The sequence below is a fragment of the Neoarius graeffei genome, chromosome 26, assembly GCF_027579695.1.
Source record: "Neoarius graeffei isolate fNeoGra1 chromosome 26, fNeoGra1.pri, whole genome shotgun sequence".
In the NCBI taxonomy this organism is placed as follows: Eukaryota; Metazoa; Chordata; class Actinopteri; order Siluriformes; family Ariidae; genus Neoarius; species Neoarius graeffei.
Window position 1 is genome coordinate 11,063,972 of NC_083594.1, and position 18,789 is coordinate 11,082,760.

Below are 18,789 nucleotides of genomic sequence, written 5' to 3' on the forward strand. Positions count from 1 at the left end.
AATAGGCTTTTATTGCCAGACTTTTCAGTATAACAACACGGCTTTATTCTGGTAAATACACACACGCTGTGTTCTTGTCCCGGGAAGAGCTCTCCTCTGCTCTCTCTCTGCCTCCTTAAATAGGGCGCGGCTACTGGGAAGACACACAAACACAGGTTAATTACCGTCAGGTGTAGTGATTCTGCCACTCACCTTCCCTGGCTCCGCCCTCCTGTCACAGACCGGCGCTTGACCACGCCCCCGCTGCCACAGTGCATTTTTTGGCGCGCGCGCACAGACTCAAAATATTACTCCCAGCAAGAAATAAATTACTTTCACCCCTGAATAAAATTCATATATGAACAAATTTTGGCGAGTTGATTTTCTGTTTGGCTAGTTACTTTGGAAGGTAACCAGTCCGGCTGGCTGGTGAAAAAATATACGAATTTCGAGCCCTGATATATCGTTGTTGTATTAGCCATGCTAAGGTTAGCTTATGCGAAAGGGTGCTATATGGATAAGCTGTAATGTTGTGTTAATGCTGGTTTTCTAGCTTTTCATGTGCTTTGATTGATTTATATGTGAGTGAATATTTGATAAATGTCCACATGTGTGGTTAACTGGCATTATGGAAATGTTTATGGTTGTGAGAGCTAATTTTATTTTATTTGTCCATCTGCAGCTCTTACTTCCTTTCTTCACAAACATCGTATGTTTGTGTTTAAATTAAGGATGATGGCTGAACTAAAAAAAATGCTTCTTGAAACATCAGTAAGCTTCATCATTGTCTGGCTGGGGTTCGCTATACTGTGTCACATGATGGCAAAACACACCTGGAGGACAGTGCTATGTGCTCTGTTCCCCACATGCATAAACTCGCAGAAGATCCCAACCAGCTGTGATTTAATAGGGGACAGAGAGTATGCCCCTCATTATGCCCCTGGAATGGGATGTTCAATAAGAGACCGTGGGTGTGAGAGGAGTCCAAATATACGGATTTCGGGACATCACAGTGGCGCAGCTCCAGGGTCCTGGATTCGATTCTAAGCTCGGGTTGCTGTCTGTGTGAAGTTTTGCAAGTTCTCCCCCGTCAGTGTAGGTTTCCTCTGGGTCCAATGGTTTCTTCTTCAGCAAATTAGTTATGCTTAAATTGCCATTTGGTGGGGGGGGAAGGGGGTTGTTGTGGTTTTTTTTTTATTATTTTTTATTTTATTATTTTTTTTAATTAAATATGAATCCGATATGTATGGCATTGGGAGGAAAAATGTCTAGATTTAGAAATGCCATAATTGTCAGCTAGCTCAATAAGAGATGTGCATTGGACTATTTTTATTTATTTACTTACTTTCTTACTGTGTGGACAGTTAATTTTGTTTGTACCTGCATGTGATTTCATAACAAATTTGGGAAATTCTGTTCCCCAGAAGATAAGCAAACAAGTAGCTGAATTTAAAACAACCCTGACCAGGCAAGTCCTAAGAGAATACTGTAAATACATCATGCAGTGCCACAGTCATGTTAATAAACATTCGTTTTATTTTGCCCTGCAAGCTTCATATCTGACCATTTCTTTACTCCCACAAGGAAGTAAAAAAATTCATACTCGTATCCAGTACTGGCACAAAATATGGAAATGCCTAGGAAAAGATGGATTTTGCATACTTAATCCATGCAAATGACATAAGAATCTGCACTGAAGGCAGCTGAAATACATTGAGGATACAGAGACACTTTTTAACCACAATTTTATACTTTCACGATGAAAACGCTAGCAGTTTTGGCCATCGTTGTGTGATAAACATCATAAAAATATTGGAAATAGTATCTCTTTTTGTTTAGTTTAGCCCCAAAACCCACCTTAATCACTCCTTGTTGGGCAATCCTACCATGATATGCTAATTATTCCACTGGTGAAAACCATTAACTAAATCATGTGGTCTCTACAAATAATTCATTAGAAAAAATATATATCCTCTGACTACAGCCAGGCAACAGGCAGAAATGGCATCAGAGAGAGAAACTACAGAAGAGCAGGGTATTGGGATGAAAGTTTTGCAGGAGGAGAGCCATTCATAATGAGCCATAGCAAAGAATGTTGCATGTGACCCACAGTGCAGTCTGGAAATGCCTCAAGCATCACCAGAAGACTGGGAACTTCAAGAACATTTCAGGCAGAGGAAGGAAGAAAAAGTTGACTAAAGCCGATGTCCAGCACCTCAAGACTACATCCCTACGAGAGAGGAAGAAATCCAGCAAGGAACTGGCACAGGACCTCCAAGATGCTACAGGCAAGGATGTCTCCCCACACCTGGTTAGGAAGACGCTCTCAGCAGAAGGCCTCAAAGGTCATGTGTCAGTGCGCAAAACTTTTGTTGAGAGGTGGAAATAAGCAGAAGAGACTTAACTGGGCAAAAATTCATAGGAGTTGGACTTCTGAGCAGTGGAAAAGGGTCATGTTCTCAGATGAGAAGAAATTTGAATTATTTGGCAACGCTATGCAACAGTAAGTCAGGTGCAGAAAGGGAGAAAGATACAAGGTAAACTGTGTTTCTCCCACAGTAAAACATGGTGGAGGGGTCCTGCAAGTATGGGGAGCAATCACCTACAATGGAGTTGGTCATCTCTACAAAATAGATGGGACCCTCACTGCTGACAAGTACAGACAAATCCTTATTTGATTTGTATAAATCAAATGGCTCAAGATTAGGGATCGACCGATATGTTTTTTTCAGGGCCGATACCGATACCGATTATTATGGAATTGGGATGACGATAACCGATATGTGCAACCGATAAATATAAACATTATAATTCACATGAAATTAAACATAGCACACACTGACAAAGACCTTCATATCCATGAAATGTATGTTTAATTGTAAAATTGAACATGAAATTTTGTGCAGGGAGATGCCAGCAGCATTTGTACAATAAAGTCAAACATTAGTTAGAATAAAATGAGAAATAAGATAATAATAAATATTCACCAATAAAAAAATAAAATCACTCCCTACTATATTACAGCTCACCATTTTCAGTGGAAAATAAATGAAAATACACTCTGGATTCTTTTACACTAAGAACTAAGTAAGACTTACCAACTTCAAGTAGTTTTTAAATAACAAACCAAGTGTAGGGAGCTGCCTGCAGCATTTTTTAAAAAAGTAAAATCAAACATACAGTAAAGTAGGCTATCACTCCCTATTAGGAGCGGCTGCTCCTTTAAGAGTATATCGCTTTCCGAATCAGAAGCGCTAGCGAGGAGAATCACTTGCGCAAGAATTATAAATACTAGTCACACCGGGCTTGTTTAAATGTTCAAACAGCACTTTATAAAGTTGCCTTGACCACCTCTCTGAATGGCTGTCATTCTACTGTTCGAGTAGAACTACTGACACATTCACAACATTTCCAGACGGGGATTTAAAAATGACTGCAGCCTACGTTGTGCTGTTTCAGCGAGACTAGTTGGTTGTAGGCTAATTCAAGTGCTTCCTTCCGTAAGCTAAGTTTGCCTGGCTACACAGATGCAAATGGACAATTTTAACGAGTAGTAGATGAAGAATGTAAACATATAATGATGTTGTGCTTTTGCAATTTGTGTGTTTGTGACTTATTGCGGCAAAAGCAGCGTGTCCTTACCTTGATACGGGCGCCTTGAAACAGTTCAGAGTGTTTAGCTGCGCGTGTCGATTGGCTATATCTCTTGTGCCAAACAAATCAGATGTTGTGGTGGGCGGGACCGTGTTCTTGAACTCAGAGAGGCGAGTGCAGGAAAGGACATGCAGTGACAGTCGCGTTAGGAACGAAATGGCTGCAAAAAGGCATGTTATCGGCATATCAGTGGAAATTATGGCCGATACCGATAACCCTAAAAATGCAGAATATCGGCCCGATATATCGGCCAGGCCGATTGTCGGTCGACCCCTACTCAAGATGGCGGCGCGCGTGGTTGCAGCGGCTTACGGCTCTCCTTTTCAGTGCTCTTTGTTTTTGTATTTCTTTTTTGCTTGCTTGTGCACCATCGGTTCTGCGAACATCCAGTACACCCGCCAGACACTTTTAGCCATCGGTGACCAACACCAGATATGTTTCGAGTGACTTTCTCTTCACGCATAACATCCCAGATGACATAGCGAGATCGCCGGGCTCTCCGTGGATTGTTGTCAGGTCTAGGAGGCGGCGCAGACGGAGGAGGGAGAGGATCAAATCAAATCAAGTTTATTTGTACAGCGCTTTTAACAATAAACATTGTCGCAAAGCAGCTTTACAGAATTTGAACGACTTAAAACATGAGCTAATTTTATCCCTAATCTATCCCCAATGAGCAAGCCTGTGGCGACGGTGGCAAGGAAAAACTCCCTCAGACGACATGAGGAAGAAACCTCGAGAGGAACCAGACTCAAAAGGGAACCCATCCTCATTTGGGCAACAACAGACAGCCTGACTATAATATTAACAGTTTTAACAGGTATAACCCTCAACTGTCCTCATGGGGCCGTCCTTCACAGGAGTGGGGCGATAAAACTCCAACCAGACACAGGGCACCAGGATGGATCAAGCAGGTCCGAGGGGCAGAAGAGGCCAGCATCTCAATCCCAGGATCAACATGTAACTCAGAGGGACAGATGGGGGGGGGGAGAGAGAGAGAGAGAGAGAGAAAGAAAACACGTTGTTAGGTATGCCCTAAAAATGACAAGTATTAAATCTGTGTGGTAGGCTCGCAGAGACGAGAGTCTTTACATCAGGCATGACGCACAATGGCATGTTAATATGGTAAAAAATATATCATGACCTGCTCTGGCTGGATGCTTGATTGGGTGATGGGAGCACACTCCTCAGCAATGATGAGATGCAGATGGGACCCTTAGGCCTGGCCAAGACAATTCAGTTACATTTCACCGGGTCTGGGACATGCGACAGAATGTCTGACGGCCGATTCCCTGCAGGCTACGATAGCCAGTCGAGGTCCCCACCGTCTCCACCAAAAGATTTCCTGTTGACTCCATGTAACTCAGAGGGACAGATTTGGGGTGGGGGGGGGGGAGAGAAAGAAAACACAGGTGGTTAGGTATGCCCAATGTCACCTGAATAAGTAGGAACAGTATACATATTGCACCGAGTACAAGCAGGGACTCCGGCAACTAACTATGACAGCATAACTAAAAGGAGAGAGCCAGAAGGTAACACAGGCATGAGGGAGCCCCGGGACATAAAGCAGCCAGCCACTGCACCGTCAACAAACTCGAGTGAGCAAGCGAGTGGGGACTGACAGCATCCATACATCCCAGTTTACCAAAACACTCTATGTCTGAGGACCCTCCAGATCTACTCCTTTACCTCATAAACACCATTAACAAAAGGCTTGACTAAACAGATATGTTTTCAGCCTAGACTTAAATGCTGAGACTGTGTCTGATTCCCGAACATTACTTGGAAGGCTGTACCATAACAGTGGGGCTTTGTAAGAAAAGGCTCTGCCCCCTATACTTCACTATACGAGGTACCAGCAGATAGCCTGCACCTTTTGATCTAAGTAGGCGTGGCGGGTCATAGAGGAGCAGAAGTTCACTCAGGTACTGTGGTGCGAGACCATTTAGTGCTTTAAAGGTCAATAGTAGTATTTTATAATCAATACGAAATTTGATTGGGAGCCAATGCAGTGTGGATAAGACAGGCGTGATGTGGTCATATTTTCTAGTTCTAGTAAGGACTCTTGCTGCGGCATTTTGAACTAACTGGAGCTTGTTTATGCACTTATTGGAACATCCAGACAGTAAGGCATTACAATAATCCAACCTGGAGGTAACGAAAGCATGGACTAGTTTTTCTGCATCATGCAATGACATTAAATTTCTTATCTTTGCAATATTTCTGAGATGAAAGAAAGCTATCCGGGTGATGTTATCAATGTGAGTTTCGAATGAAAGACTGGGGTCAATAATCACTCCGAGGTCTTTTACTGCTGCACGTGAAGAAACAGAAAGGCCATCCAGAGTTACTGTGTAATCAGAAAACTTACTTCTAGCTGTATGTGGTCCTAGCACAAGTACTTCAGTCTTGTCAGAGTTAAGCAGAAGGAAATTTATAAGCATCCAGTGTCTAATGTCCTTAACACATTCCTCAATTTTATTAAGCTGGTGTCTCTCATCAGGTTTTGCAGAGACATACAACTGTGTGTCATCAGCATAACAGTGGAAACTAATACAATGTTTATGAATAATATCGCCCAGAGGTAACATATATAGAGAAAAAAGCAGTGGACCCAAGACAGAACCTTGTGGAACACCAAACTTTACCTCGGTACGTCTAGAAATATCACCATTTATATCGACATACTGATAACGATCAGTTAGATAAGACCTGAGCCAGGAGAGGGCCATTCCCTTAACTCCCACAACATTTTCTAGTCTATCCAGAAGAATGGAATGATCAATGGTATCAAATGCTGCACTAAGGTCAAGCAACACAAGTAGCGAGACACAGCCCTGATCAGACGCCAACAGTAGGTCGTTTACTACTTTAACCAGTGCTGTCTCTGTGCTATGATGAGGTCTAAATCCTGACTGATACATTTCATGGATGTTATTCCTATGTAAATATGAGCATAACTGCTGTGCCACAGCTTTTTCAAGGATCTTGGAGATAAAGGGGAGGTTTGATATTGGCCGATAATTGGACAGCTGACAGGGATCAAGGTCAGGTTTTTTAATCAGGGGTTTGATAACTGCTAGTTTAAAGGAATTGGGTACATAGCCAATCATAAGAGAAGAATTTATTATTTTTAGAAGCGGTTCAATTACTCCAGGCATTATCTGTTGGAATAGATGTGTCGGTAAGGGATCTAGTACGCAAGTTGAGGCTTTTGATGTAGAGATTAATGAAAGTAATTCAGTTTCTTTTAGGGGAGTAAAACATTCTAACTGATGATCTGATACAGTTATATTGTTAACTACAAGGTCACTTTCATTGTCTAACCTTTAATTAGTAGTTTGAATTTTTTTGTCGGATATTCTCAATTTTGTCATTAAAAAAATTCATGAAGTCGTTGCTACTACATACTGCAGGTGTGCATGTGTTGATAGTGGACTTATTCCTGGTTAATTTTGCTACAGTATTAAATAGGAATCTAGGATTATTTTTGTTATCTTCTATTAGGGAGGAGAGATATGTTGATCTCGCAGCACTAAGAGCTTTTCTATACTTCAGGAAGCTCTCCTTCCACGCCAATTTGAACACTACCAATTTTGTTTGACGCCATTTACGTTCCAATTTTCGAGTGGTCTGTTTTAATGTGCGAGTGTCATCATTATACCAGGGTGCTAATTTTTTGTCTCTGACCATTTTCCTTTTTAGAGGAGCTACATTATCTAAAGTATGGCGGAATGTTGACTCTAAGCATTCAGTTGCCTGATCGAGTTCTGCAGGGGCTGACATGACAGTGACCCAATCAAAGTTGACAGCTCTGGGAGATCATTTATAAAGCTCTGTGCAGTAGTTGACGTGAAAGTACGTTTAATACAGTAGCGTGGTGAGGTGCATATATTATTACTCAGACATATTTTGAATGAGATGAGACAATGATCTGAGATAACTTCAGACTGTGGAAGTATGACTATATTGTCTACGTTTAATCTGAATGTTAGTATTAGATCAAGGGTGTGACCACCATTATGGGTCGGTCCTATGACATTCTGCTTAATCCCGACTGAATCTAAGATGGACACAAACGCTGTTTTTAAAGGGTCTTCTGGGTTATCAAAGTGAATATTAAAATCTCCGACAACTAAAGCTTTGTCTAAGGAAATAACCAGATCTGAGATAAAATCTGCAAATTCAGAAAGAAACTCAGAATATGGCCCCGGGGGCCTGTAAATAATAAGCAATGGAATTAACTGGGTAGACTTATTTTTCGAGGCTACATACATTATATGAGTATGAAGAACTTCAAATGTATTAAATTTATAACCAGGTTTGTGTGTTACACCTAGATAATCGTTATAAATAACCGCGACGCCTCCTCCTCTGCCAGTTAGACGAGGCTGGTGTATATAACTGTATCCAGGAGGACTCGCTTCATTTAATGCTATATATTCATTTGGCTTAATCCATGTTTCTGTTAAACACAGTACATTAAACTCCTGATCAGTAATGAGTTCATTAACCATTAGCGCTTTAGATGTAAGAGATCTAATATTTAATAGCCCCACCTTTAGATCAAAGGTGCTGGCAGCAGCTGTACAGTCAGTCTGATCTAATTTTATATTGATTAGGTTACTGGAACAAACTCTCTGAAAATTTCTACCTTTTTGTTGAGCTCGGGGAACAGACACAGTCTCGATGTAGTGGGCCCTGAGTGACGACTCTGTGCAGCTAGCAGACAGTCGGTTTAGCCTGTTCGTCTGCTCCCTGGCCTTGGCTCTGGATTGTCAGAAATTAACTAGGCCTGTTCTGAGACTATGACCTATGCTGCAGGAAATGAGAGCAGCACCTTCCCGAGTGGGATGGATACCGTCCCGCCCTAACAGGCCAGCAGTGCCCTCAAAATTAGCCCAATTATCTATAAAGCCCACACTGTTTTCAGAGCACCACCTGGACAGCCAGCAGTTCAGCGACCATAACCTGCTGTAAGCTACATCGCCACGCCGCATTGGGATGGGGCCAGAGCATACTACAGCATCGGACATCGCCTTCGCTAATTTAAACACCTCTACAAAGTTACTCTTAGTAACCTCAGACTGACGAAGGCGTATATCATTAGCTCCTGCATGGATAACTATCTTTGAGAACCTGTGCTTGCCTAGGACCCTAAGATTACCTGCTATGTCCGGCGCCCTGGCTCCCGGTATACACCTGACTAAAGCTGCTGGTGCCCCTAAAGGCTGAGCTAATTTCACGTGCCGTATGATAGAGTCCCCTATAACCAGAGCTCTTTCAGGTTTCTCAGTGGGTGCATCACTAAGGAGAGCAAACCTGTTCGACACGTGACGCGGAGAGGAGTGGTGCTCCCGTGGGCGAGCCTCAGCGGTAGCTTTGGCTCTACGCTTATGCCGCCGAGCCGTCACCCATTCGCCCCGCTGTAAGGGCTCTAATGCCGGAGTTGGGGGATTGCTAACTCCACCTAGGGCGTCCAGACTTTCCCTAACAGAAACTACACTGTTCTCACGCTCACTAACCTGCTCTAAAGCCTGGACACGCGCTTCTAGCACTGAAATCTTCTCCGTCAGAGAGCTAACTAATCTGCACTTATCACAAGTAAAGCTAATAGAGCTATCGCTAGTGACGGAGGAAGAATGACTAAACATCCTGCACTCAGCACACTGAACAGGCTGAAGGGGTGCCATGATGAAAAGATTCACGTACCTTAAATGAAGATCTGTTGATATTAAAGCAGATCAGATGGCCTCCGCTTGTGGACTTTACACAAACAGCAACAAACAGCACTTTAACAAACAGCAGCGAGCCCACCCTGACGGTGTTCACATAATAGCAGGAGACTTTTAATAAGGCCAACTTGAAGACTGTACTGCCGAAGTTTTACCAACATGTTAAGTGTTCTACTAGAGGGGAGAACACTCTGGATCATGTTTACTCCAACATCAAGCATGCGTACAGAGCCATACCCCTCCCCCACCTCGGCCAGTCAGACCATCTTTCCCTCCTGCTCTCCCCAGCCTACACCCCCTCAGGCGCAGAGCCAGGCCCACCACAAGGACCATCACAACCTGGCCTGACAATGCACTCTCCAAACTACAGGACTGCTTTAAACATACAGATTGGGACTTATTTGAACACCAGGAGCTGGAGACATTCACAGGAACGGTGCTGGACTATATCAAGTTCTGCATCGGGAATGTGACGATGGATAAAAACATCCGGGTCTTCCCAAACCAGAAACCCTGGATGACCAGCCAGGTCCGCTCGCTCCTCAGGGCTCGCGATGCTGCCTTCAGGTCAGATGATTAGAGCTGCTCGAGCTGATCTGAAAAGAGGAATAAATAAAGCCAAGGCGGACCACAGGCTGCGCATAGAATCCCACCTGTCCAGCAACAACACACGGGAGGTGTGGCAGGGCATTCAGGACATCACAAACTTCAGAGACTGTGATGCGCCAACAGGAGACTGGAGTGCGCCGCTAGCAGAGGAGCTAAATCGCTTCTTTGCTCGCTTTGAAACATCTCAGCAGCACTCATCTGCTCCTGCCCTGCCCCCACCACCACACAGTTCCTACACCACTCCTTTAACTGTACAGGAGCACGATGTCAGACGGGTGCTCCTGGCAGTGAACCCCAAGAAAGCTGCTGGCCCAGATGGTGTACCTGGTAAGGTGCTGGGAGCATGCGCCCACCAGCTCGCCCCTACCTTCACCAGGCTCTTTAACCTCTCCCTGGCTCAGGCAGTCATCCCGCCCTGCCTAAAATCTGCAACAATAATCCCAGTGCCGAAGAAGTCTCCTGTCACCAGCCTGAATGATTGATTACTGTCCTGTGGCCCTCACCCCGGTAATCATGAAGTGCTTCAAGAGGCTAGTTCTTCAGCACATCAAAGACCACCTCCCCCCAGACTTTGACCCCTACCAGTTCGCATATCGCACAAACAGATCCACGGAGGACGCCATCGCCGAAGCTCTCCACTCTGCGCTAAATCACCTGAAGCAGCGGCAGAGCTACGTCCGCATACTCTGTGGATTACAGTTCAGCTTTTAATGCAATAATCCCGGACATCCTTATTAGAAAACTGGACACTCTCGGCCTCCCCCCTCTCACATGTGCCTGGTTAAAGGACTTTCTTACTAACCGGCCCCAGACTGTGAGACTTGGCCCCCACTTCTCCTCCACCCACACGTTGAGCACCGGCTCTCCACAGGGCTGTGTGCTGAGCCCCCTCCTGTACTGCCTCTACACCCACGACTGTAGTTCGACCCACAACCATTTCACTGGTACATGTGACTAGTGACAATAAAGGGCATCGTCATCATCATCAACAACAACCTCGTCGTCAAGTTTGCTGATGACACCACAGTGGTCGGATTCTTCTTAAAGGGAGACGAGGCAGCCTACAGAGAGGAGGTCCTGAAGTTGGCAGCCTGGTGTTCAGAAAATAACCTCGCTCTGAACACCAAGAAAACCAAAGAGCTCATTTTTGACTTGAGGAAGCACAGTACCGACCTAGGCCCCCTCTACATCAACGTGTATGTGGAGAGGGTCCACACCTTCCGGTTTCTCGGCGTCCTCATCTCCGCCGACGTTTCCTGGTCAGTAAACATCACCAGCAGTCATTAAGAAGGCTCAGCAGATGCTACACTTCCTGAGAGTCCTCAGGAAGTACAACCTAAACTCCAACCTGCTGCTGACCTTCTACCGCTCATCCATCGAGAGCTTGCTGACGTACTGTATTACGGTATGGTACGACAGCTGCACTGCTGTAGACAGGGAGAGGCTCCAGAAGGTAGTTAAAGGAACAGTCCACCGTACTTCCATAATGATGTTCTCTGAATTGAGATGAGCTGATCCGTACCTCTCTGAGCTTTGCGCGACCTCCCAGTCAGTCAGACGCGCTGTTACTCCTCTTAGCAATGTAGCTAGGCTCAGCATGGCCAATGGTATTTTTTGGGGTTGTAGTTAGATGCGACCAAACTCTTCCACGTTTTTCCTGTTTACATAGGTTTATATGACCAGTGACATGAAACAAAGTTCAGTTACACAAATTGAAACGTGGCGATTTTCTATGCTATGGAAAGTTCGCACTATAACGACAGGCGTACGAACACCTTCTGCACGCTTTGACAGCGCATTGATACCTTCACTCCTCTTCGGGCACGACCAGGCGGGCGAATGCCCTGGTCTGTCCGCCCTGTCTAAAAAAAAATGGTACAACTCGAGCCCCATGGTAAAACTGTGACTTTGTCATTTTTTCAGCCTGAGGCCCATGGTAAAACTGCACTTCCAGGAGGGGCTGCCGTCTGCCTCCCAAGCCGGCCGAGAGCGCTCCTCGTCGGGCACGGCCAGGCGGGCGAATGCCCTGGTCCGTCCGCCCTGTCTAAAATAAATGGTACAACTCTGAGTGAAGGTATCAATGCGCTGTCGAAGCGCGCAGAAGGTGTTAGTACGCCTGTCATTATAGTGCGGACTTTCCATAGCATAGAAAATCGCCACGTTTCAATTTGTGTAACTGAACTTTGTTTCATGTCACTGGTCATATAAACCTATGTAAACAGGAAAAACGTGGAAGAGTTTGGTCGCATCTAACTACAGCCCCAAAAAATACCATTGGCCATGCTGAGCCGAGCTACATTGCTAACAGGAGTAACAGCGTGTCTGACTGACTGGGAGGTCGCGCAAAGCTCGGAGAGGTACGGATCAGCTCGTCTCAATTCAGAGAAGAACATATTTCATTATGGAAGTACGGTGGACTGTTCCTTTAAGGCAGCACAGAAGATCATTGGTTGCCCTCTCCCCTCCCTGATGGACATTTACACCTCCCGCTGCCTTAGCAGAGCTAAAAACATTATCAAGGACAGCTTCCACCCTGGCTTTGATCTGTTTGACCTGTTGCCCTCAGGGAGGCGCTACAGGTGCATCAGGTCAAAGACAAACCGATTCAAAAACAGCTTCTTTCCAAAAGCCATAACCGCCCTGAACTTGAATATGCTCTGACTTTATAGTCTCTTTATTTTACCATGTGACTCTCCTCGTGCAATAATTTATAATGTGCAGTACTTTATAAGGGACTGTCTCTGTGCAATACCTCACTCCATAATGTGAAACACAACACATTCACCTCACCTCAGGACTGTGCACCTTACAGCACACACGCCTCAAGTCTGTGTACCTACCTTACCTTGCAGTACTTCATAAATGTGTAATATTTTATTTTATAATGTGAATCTCTCGTGCAATAATTTATAATGTGACTCTCTCTGTGCAATAATTTATATGTGCAATGAGCAATACCTCAGTCCATAATGTGTAACATAACACACACACCTCAGGACTGTGCACCTTACCCCCCTTACACACTCCCCCCTTCCCCTCTCTCTCTCTCTCTCTCTCTCTCTCTCTCTCTCTCTCTCTCTCTCTCCATGCTGTTTTGCACTGTTATTGGAGATGCTTTAATCTCATTGTACATGTGTATAGTGACAAAGGCATTCTATTCTATTATCCATCATGCTGTGCCTTTTGGAAGAGCTCTCATTGGCAACAACTTTATCTTCCAGCAAGATAATGACCCAAAACACACAGCCAGGATGGTTAAGCAGTATTTACAAAACAAAGAACAAGATGGCAGCTTGACAATTCTTGATTGGCCAGCCCAAAGTCCTGACATGAATATAATTGAGCAAGTCTGGAACTACATGGAGCAAGAGAAGGTGAAAAGGGCTCCTTCAAACCTGCCACAGGTCTGGGAAGTGTTGCAAGACATATGGAGATCAATTCCACTTGATTTTATTCATAAACTTTGATTGCATGCCTGATCGTGTCAGTGCACTTCAGTGTCAAGGGGTTCCATACTAAATATTGATAATATTTTAGAATGATTTACTCTGGTTACTTGTAACATTTGTTTATGATGCAAATGTTTAGTTTATTAAGAGAACTTGAGAACAAAAGGTCAAATTGTGTTTTGTCATTTTGGTAGGTGTTTCCATATATTTTGCCAATACTGGTACCTTGTTGTGTCCTGTTTGATCCCAGTCCTGATGGACACCTCTAGTCTCAACCAGATGCTCAGTGAACCTTACTGGCAAGCTTTCTTAGGATAATCTTTATACAGTACTAATGTACCGTATATGGTCTTAGATAGACACAGATTGCACACACATTTGGGCCTCATTTCTTCCTGTTGTGTTTTCTCTACTCCCAGACTGTGAAGTTTGCAAATCCTTCTTCTTCAACAAATGCGAGGTTCATGGACCACCCCTCTTCATTCCCGATACTCCTGTTCCCATGGGAGTCCCTGACCGAGCCAGACAAACTCTTCCTCCTGGGCTAGAAATCCAGAAGTCCAGTATTCCTGATGCAGGCCTGGGAGTGTTTAATAAGGGGGAGACTGTTCCAGTAGGTGCACACTTCGGACCCTGCCAGGGAGAGCTGGTGAACCGAGAGGAAGCCAAGAACAGTGGAGACTCCTTGGTTGTGAGTTTGTCATAATTTTTATTACAAAGATTGTATATTTTTATGTTACAAAATATGATGACTAGATGAAGGTAGCTCCAATTAATATCAGTTTCTTCTCGCAGATATGTGGAGTAGTGGTGTAAATCGCAAGTTTGAGCACAATGCAGGCTTTTAGGCAGGATTTTTTTTTAGGGAGTCTAACTTTTTTGCAGGTGTCACTGTATGTGGCGAGGTGTAGCGGCGCGTTGAGCGCCGCTGGCACGAGTGTTTTAGGGGGTTCCGGGGGTACTCCCCCGGAAAATTTTGAAATTTCTAATGCTCTCAAATGCTATTTCCTTCATTTTGACAGCAAATTTTGAGCAATACAGCCAAGTGTTTTTGCCTTTGTTACAACATTCTTGTATCAATAGTAAGGCTGGACTGGGGGGAGGCATGTGTGCATGGAAAAATTCAAGCCAGATTCATTTTAGGTAAAACAACTTTCTTTAATGTCTTTCTTTAATGTCAAAGGAAGCTGCAAGTCTCAGGTACGACTGGAAGGTGGTATTTCTACTTTATGTCGTTGTGTTCAAAAGATATGGGCTGTCAAACACACTTTGACAGATTGTGACACCCTATAGGGTTGGTTGTCACAATGTTATTTCAATGGGGCGGTACAGGAACCGAAAATACATACACATTTTTGAGAATTATGTAAAAATGTTAAAGAAAATGTATTCAAAATACATGTAGGTATAACAGATTGGTAATACAATATCAACTTTGGGAACACCAAAACAAAATACACTGCAAACTGCGTATATTTTTAATGAATATTATTATTAAAATGGGTATATTTCTGGGATTTTTTGAGCTGGAGTTGCATATTAAGCATGACAAATTAGCTATAAAGCTTTCTGATCGCAGAATACTACATAAATAAAGCTTGTTGTAGCTGTGTTTGTCTCAGTCAGTAGTGCACCTATTGCAATTGCATTACATGTGACAACCAACCCCGAACACAGTGTGACAACCAACCCCGGCTGACCAGTTTTGCTTTCAAAGCCGCTAGCGTCCAAAGATTTAGTATAACAAAGAAAAAAACACACAGGAAATATGGCTAAGTCTTCAAACATTATAATGGTATTCGTTTTTTCACGTGCGTTCTTTGGAATCCCAGCATCCTTTAGAACGTGTCGTATTTGATTATTGTTTAGCCTACTAGAAATACTACCCGCCGGCTCGACTACCACACTCTCCACTACGTAGCCTGTAATGTTGGGAAAATCTGCATGAAAATGTGTTATTTACTGTTAAAAGGATTTATTCAGGATAAATAACATGTCAGGTAAGGCCGGTTTTCTATAGACTACATTCCACATTTAGCTGCGGCAATATAGTCTACGGCTATATTGTCTGGATATTTATGCCAGTGTCTCCTAGGCATACATCTTTTCCCCCTCTGCTCTGGGAACGCATATTACAAGTGCTTTGTACACCAAATGTATTTAATAACCCATTTATTTATAACGAGGGCTCTCACAACTTTGAAATTAGTGCAGCCATAGAAACGCGTGTTTCTGTAGCTCTGCGGCGGGTGCCTATATTTTGTACTCTGGGCTCGTGCTGTTGCTATGGTAACCCTGGGCGTCTTCGGGAAAGACAGCTGTCAAAGCGAGACTTCTGAAATTTCCAAAATGGCGGTGTCAACAAAGCTTGTAGATCCTCGGAAAGCTCAGACTCGGCGATATTCATTTAAGTTACCGGACATAACACGGGCGGAAATATTAGGGCGTCTTTAGGGCGTCGTACTAAAAAGTAGGGCGTCCAATTTCTTGTTTTTTTCAGTACAGGGCGTCGAAAAGACGCCCAGACGCCCCTCTATCTAAAAGCCTGGCACAATGCGATCCGACATCGGTTCTTTTAGCCAGTTTGGTGGAACTTACCTGTTAATAAAAATACTAGTAACACCTCAGTGCTCAAGTAAATAAAGTAATGCTCAAGCAAATATTTCTTTATTGTATAATTATTCATGAAAGTCCCATAAAATCACAAGCCCAGGTAGTCACCAACATAGGTCCTCCCATAACGACTCCTAAACATGGTCAGCTTCCTGTATTACACAAAATATTAGTTGTCGTCATTATCAACATTCCATTATAGTCTGTTTTCCCAAATGCAGTTGAGAAAAACTGTACCAAGTTTTCCTTGACTCTGCTGCATGCACATGGTAGCCTCTCTCTCTCTCTCTCTCTCTCTCTCTCTCTCTCTCTCTCTCTCTCTCACTCACTCACACTCTCTCTCTCTCTCTCTCACACACACACACACACACACACACACACACACACACACACACACACACACACAAGAAATGTATTCATTTACACTTGGTTTGTTTCTTTTCTAAATGTCGAGGATAAACAGAGAAGCATGACACTACAGGATCTGAACAGATACTGTTAACTATAATTAATTGCTAAAGTTAATATAAAACTTGTTACCACACCAACGAGCCAATGGTTTTCGATGCCACAAAATTTGCCACCTATGCGAGTTGGTTTGATGCTGGGGTCTACAGTTGGTGTGACGACGTTTCATTTCCGTGAATTCACAAATGCAGACAAAATATAATTTGAACATCGGTTCAGTGAGGGTTGATTTAGATATGTACAGTATATACCCGGTGTGCTGTGAGACAAAGTGAAGTGTGCTGTGGAATTTTGAGCAACCCCATGCATTTTTATGCAGGCTCATAAAATATTTTTTGAAATACAACAATGACTGTACTTTTTCATTAAAAATGTTTGTAGGTAGTCACTTTTTTAACTTTTTTTTTTTTTTAATCTAAATGGCCTTTAATTCCATTTTGAAAATAAATTTGGGTCCAGGGAGGAGGATTATTATTGTAGCGACCAGAAAAGGCAGTCGCTTTTAGTTGTTGCCAGTTCCACGGAGCCTTGCCAAAGTGCAAAGGCTCATGGGGCTGTTAATGTTAAAGCTTGTGAAACATTAGGGGCTAAATAGCAATGAGCCACCTTGACCAAGACTCCTGCAGTAATTGACCACCTCTGTCCAGTATTTCTGATAGGCATGTATCTTGTAGTAAAATAAAACATCTAGAACCATGTTATTTCCAGAGCATAGGATGTCACATAAGTCAATCAGTCCCTATCCCAGTCCACCATCCCACCCTGCCTGAAGTCCTCTACCGTCTTCCATTGCCAAAAAAAGACCATTAGCAGCCTGAATGACCACTGTCCAGTGGCACTTACTCCTGTCATCATGAAGCGCTTTGAGCAACTGGTTCAGACCTGCATCATTGCAAGTCCCCCACCCATGTTAGACACCAGTATGCTTATAGAGCTAACGGGTCTACAGAGGACTCCATAGCTACAACTCTCCACACTGCCCTCAGTCACCTTGAGCAGCAGGAGAGCTATGCGAGACTGTTCTTTGTGGACTTTAGCTCAGCATTCAACACCGTTCTCCCTCACAGACTGGTGTCCAACCTGACAAACCTGGGACTCTGTTAATCCATCTGCCTCTGGATAAAGGACTTCCTGTCTGATCGCTCACAGAGGGTGAGAGAAGGCCCCCACATCGCCTCAGCAATGGCTCCGAAGTCTTCACCCTCTAGTCAAGTTTATTTTTATAGTGCTTTGAACAATAGACATTGTCGCAAAGCAGCTTTACAGAATTTGAATGACTTAAAACATGAGCTAATTTTATCCCTAATCTGTCCCCAATGAGCAAACCTGTGGCAAGGAAAAACTCCCTCAGACGACACGAGAGAGAAACCTCGAGAGGAACCAGACTCGAAAGGGAATCCATCCTCATTTGGGTGATAAGAGACAATGTGATAACATTTTTAACATGAAGTCAGTTTTGTTGATGATGTAACTCTTCATTGATGGAAACTTGAGTGCAAAACTGTTAATGACAACTGCAGTCCTAAAGTTAGCAAGTCAGCTGTAGTCCTCAGCCATAAAAGCATTACTGTAAGTGTCCAGAGCATCTTCCAAGTGTGACTTTCAACTGTCCATATGGGGCTGTCCTCCACAGGAGTGATATGATGAGACTCCAGCCAGATGTAGGGCATCAGAATGAATCAGGCAGGTCTGAGGAGCAGAAGAGGCCAGGATTGCCATGTAACTCAGAGGGACGGAGGGGGGAGAGAAAGAGAGAAAACACAGGTTGTTGGGTATGCCCAATGTCACCTGATGAGTAGGAACAGCATACGTTTTGCCAGAGTCCCAAGCAGGGACACTGGCAAAACTATGACGGCATAACTAAAAGGGGAGAGCCAGAAGGTAACACAGGCATGAGGGCGCCCCTTGACACAAAGCAGCAGCCACTACAGGATCAACAAACTCGAGCGAGCAAGCGAGTGGGGGACTGACAGCATCCATACATCCCAGTTTACCAAAACACTGTCTGAGGACTCTCCAGATCTACTCCTTTCCCTCATAAACACTTAACAAAAGGCTTGGCTAAACAGACATGCGTTCAGCCTAGACTTAAACATGGACTGTTTCTGATTCCCGAACACTATTTGGAAGGCTATTCCATAACTGTGGGGCTTTGTATGAAAAGGCTCTGTCCCCTGATGCAGGGCTCGAAATTACCTTTTTTTTTTTTTTGTCCCCCCCAGTGGTCCTGAATTCTGTGTTGTATTGTCCCGAATGGAAGCAATAGTGTCCCCATTTTTTTCCTC

The 18,789-nt window shown here is 43.9% G+C and overlaps 1 protein-coding gene across 1 annotated transcript in view; it reads left to right on the top strand.

The window, feature by feature from the left end:
• LOC132874666 (zinc finger protein 271-like) overlaps positions 1 to 18,789 on the top strand; it is a 73,397-nt gene that overhangs the window by 30,483 nt on the left and 24,125 nt on the right. The window contains exon 3 of the mRNA XM_060911022.1: positions 13,843 to 14,114. Coding sequence (XP_060767005.1) covers positions 13,843 to 14,114 — 272 coding nt within the window. The remainder of the gene's footprint in view (positions 1 to 13,842; positions 14,115 to 18,789) is intronic.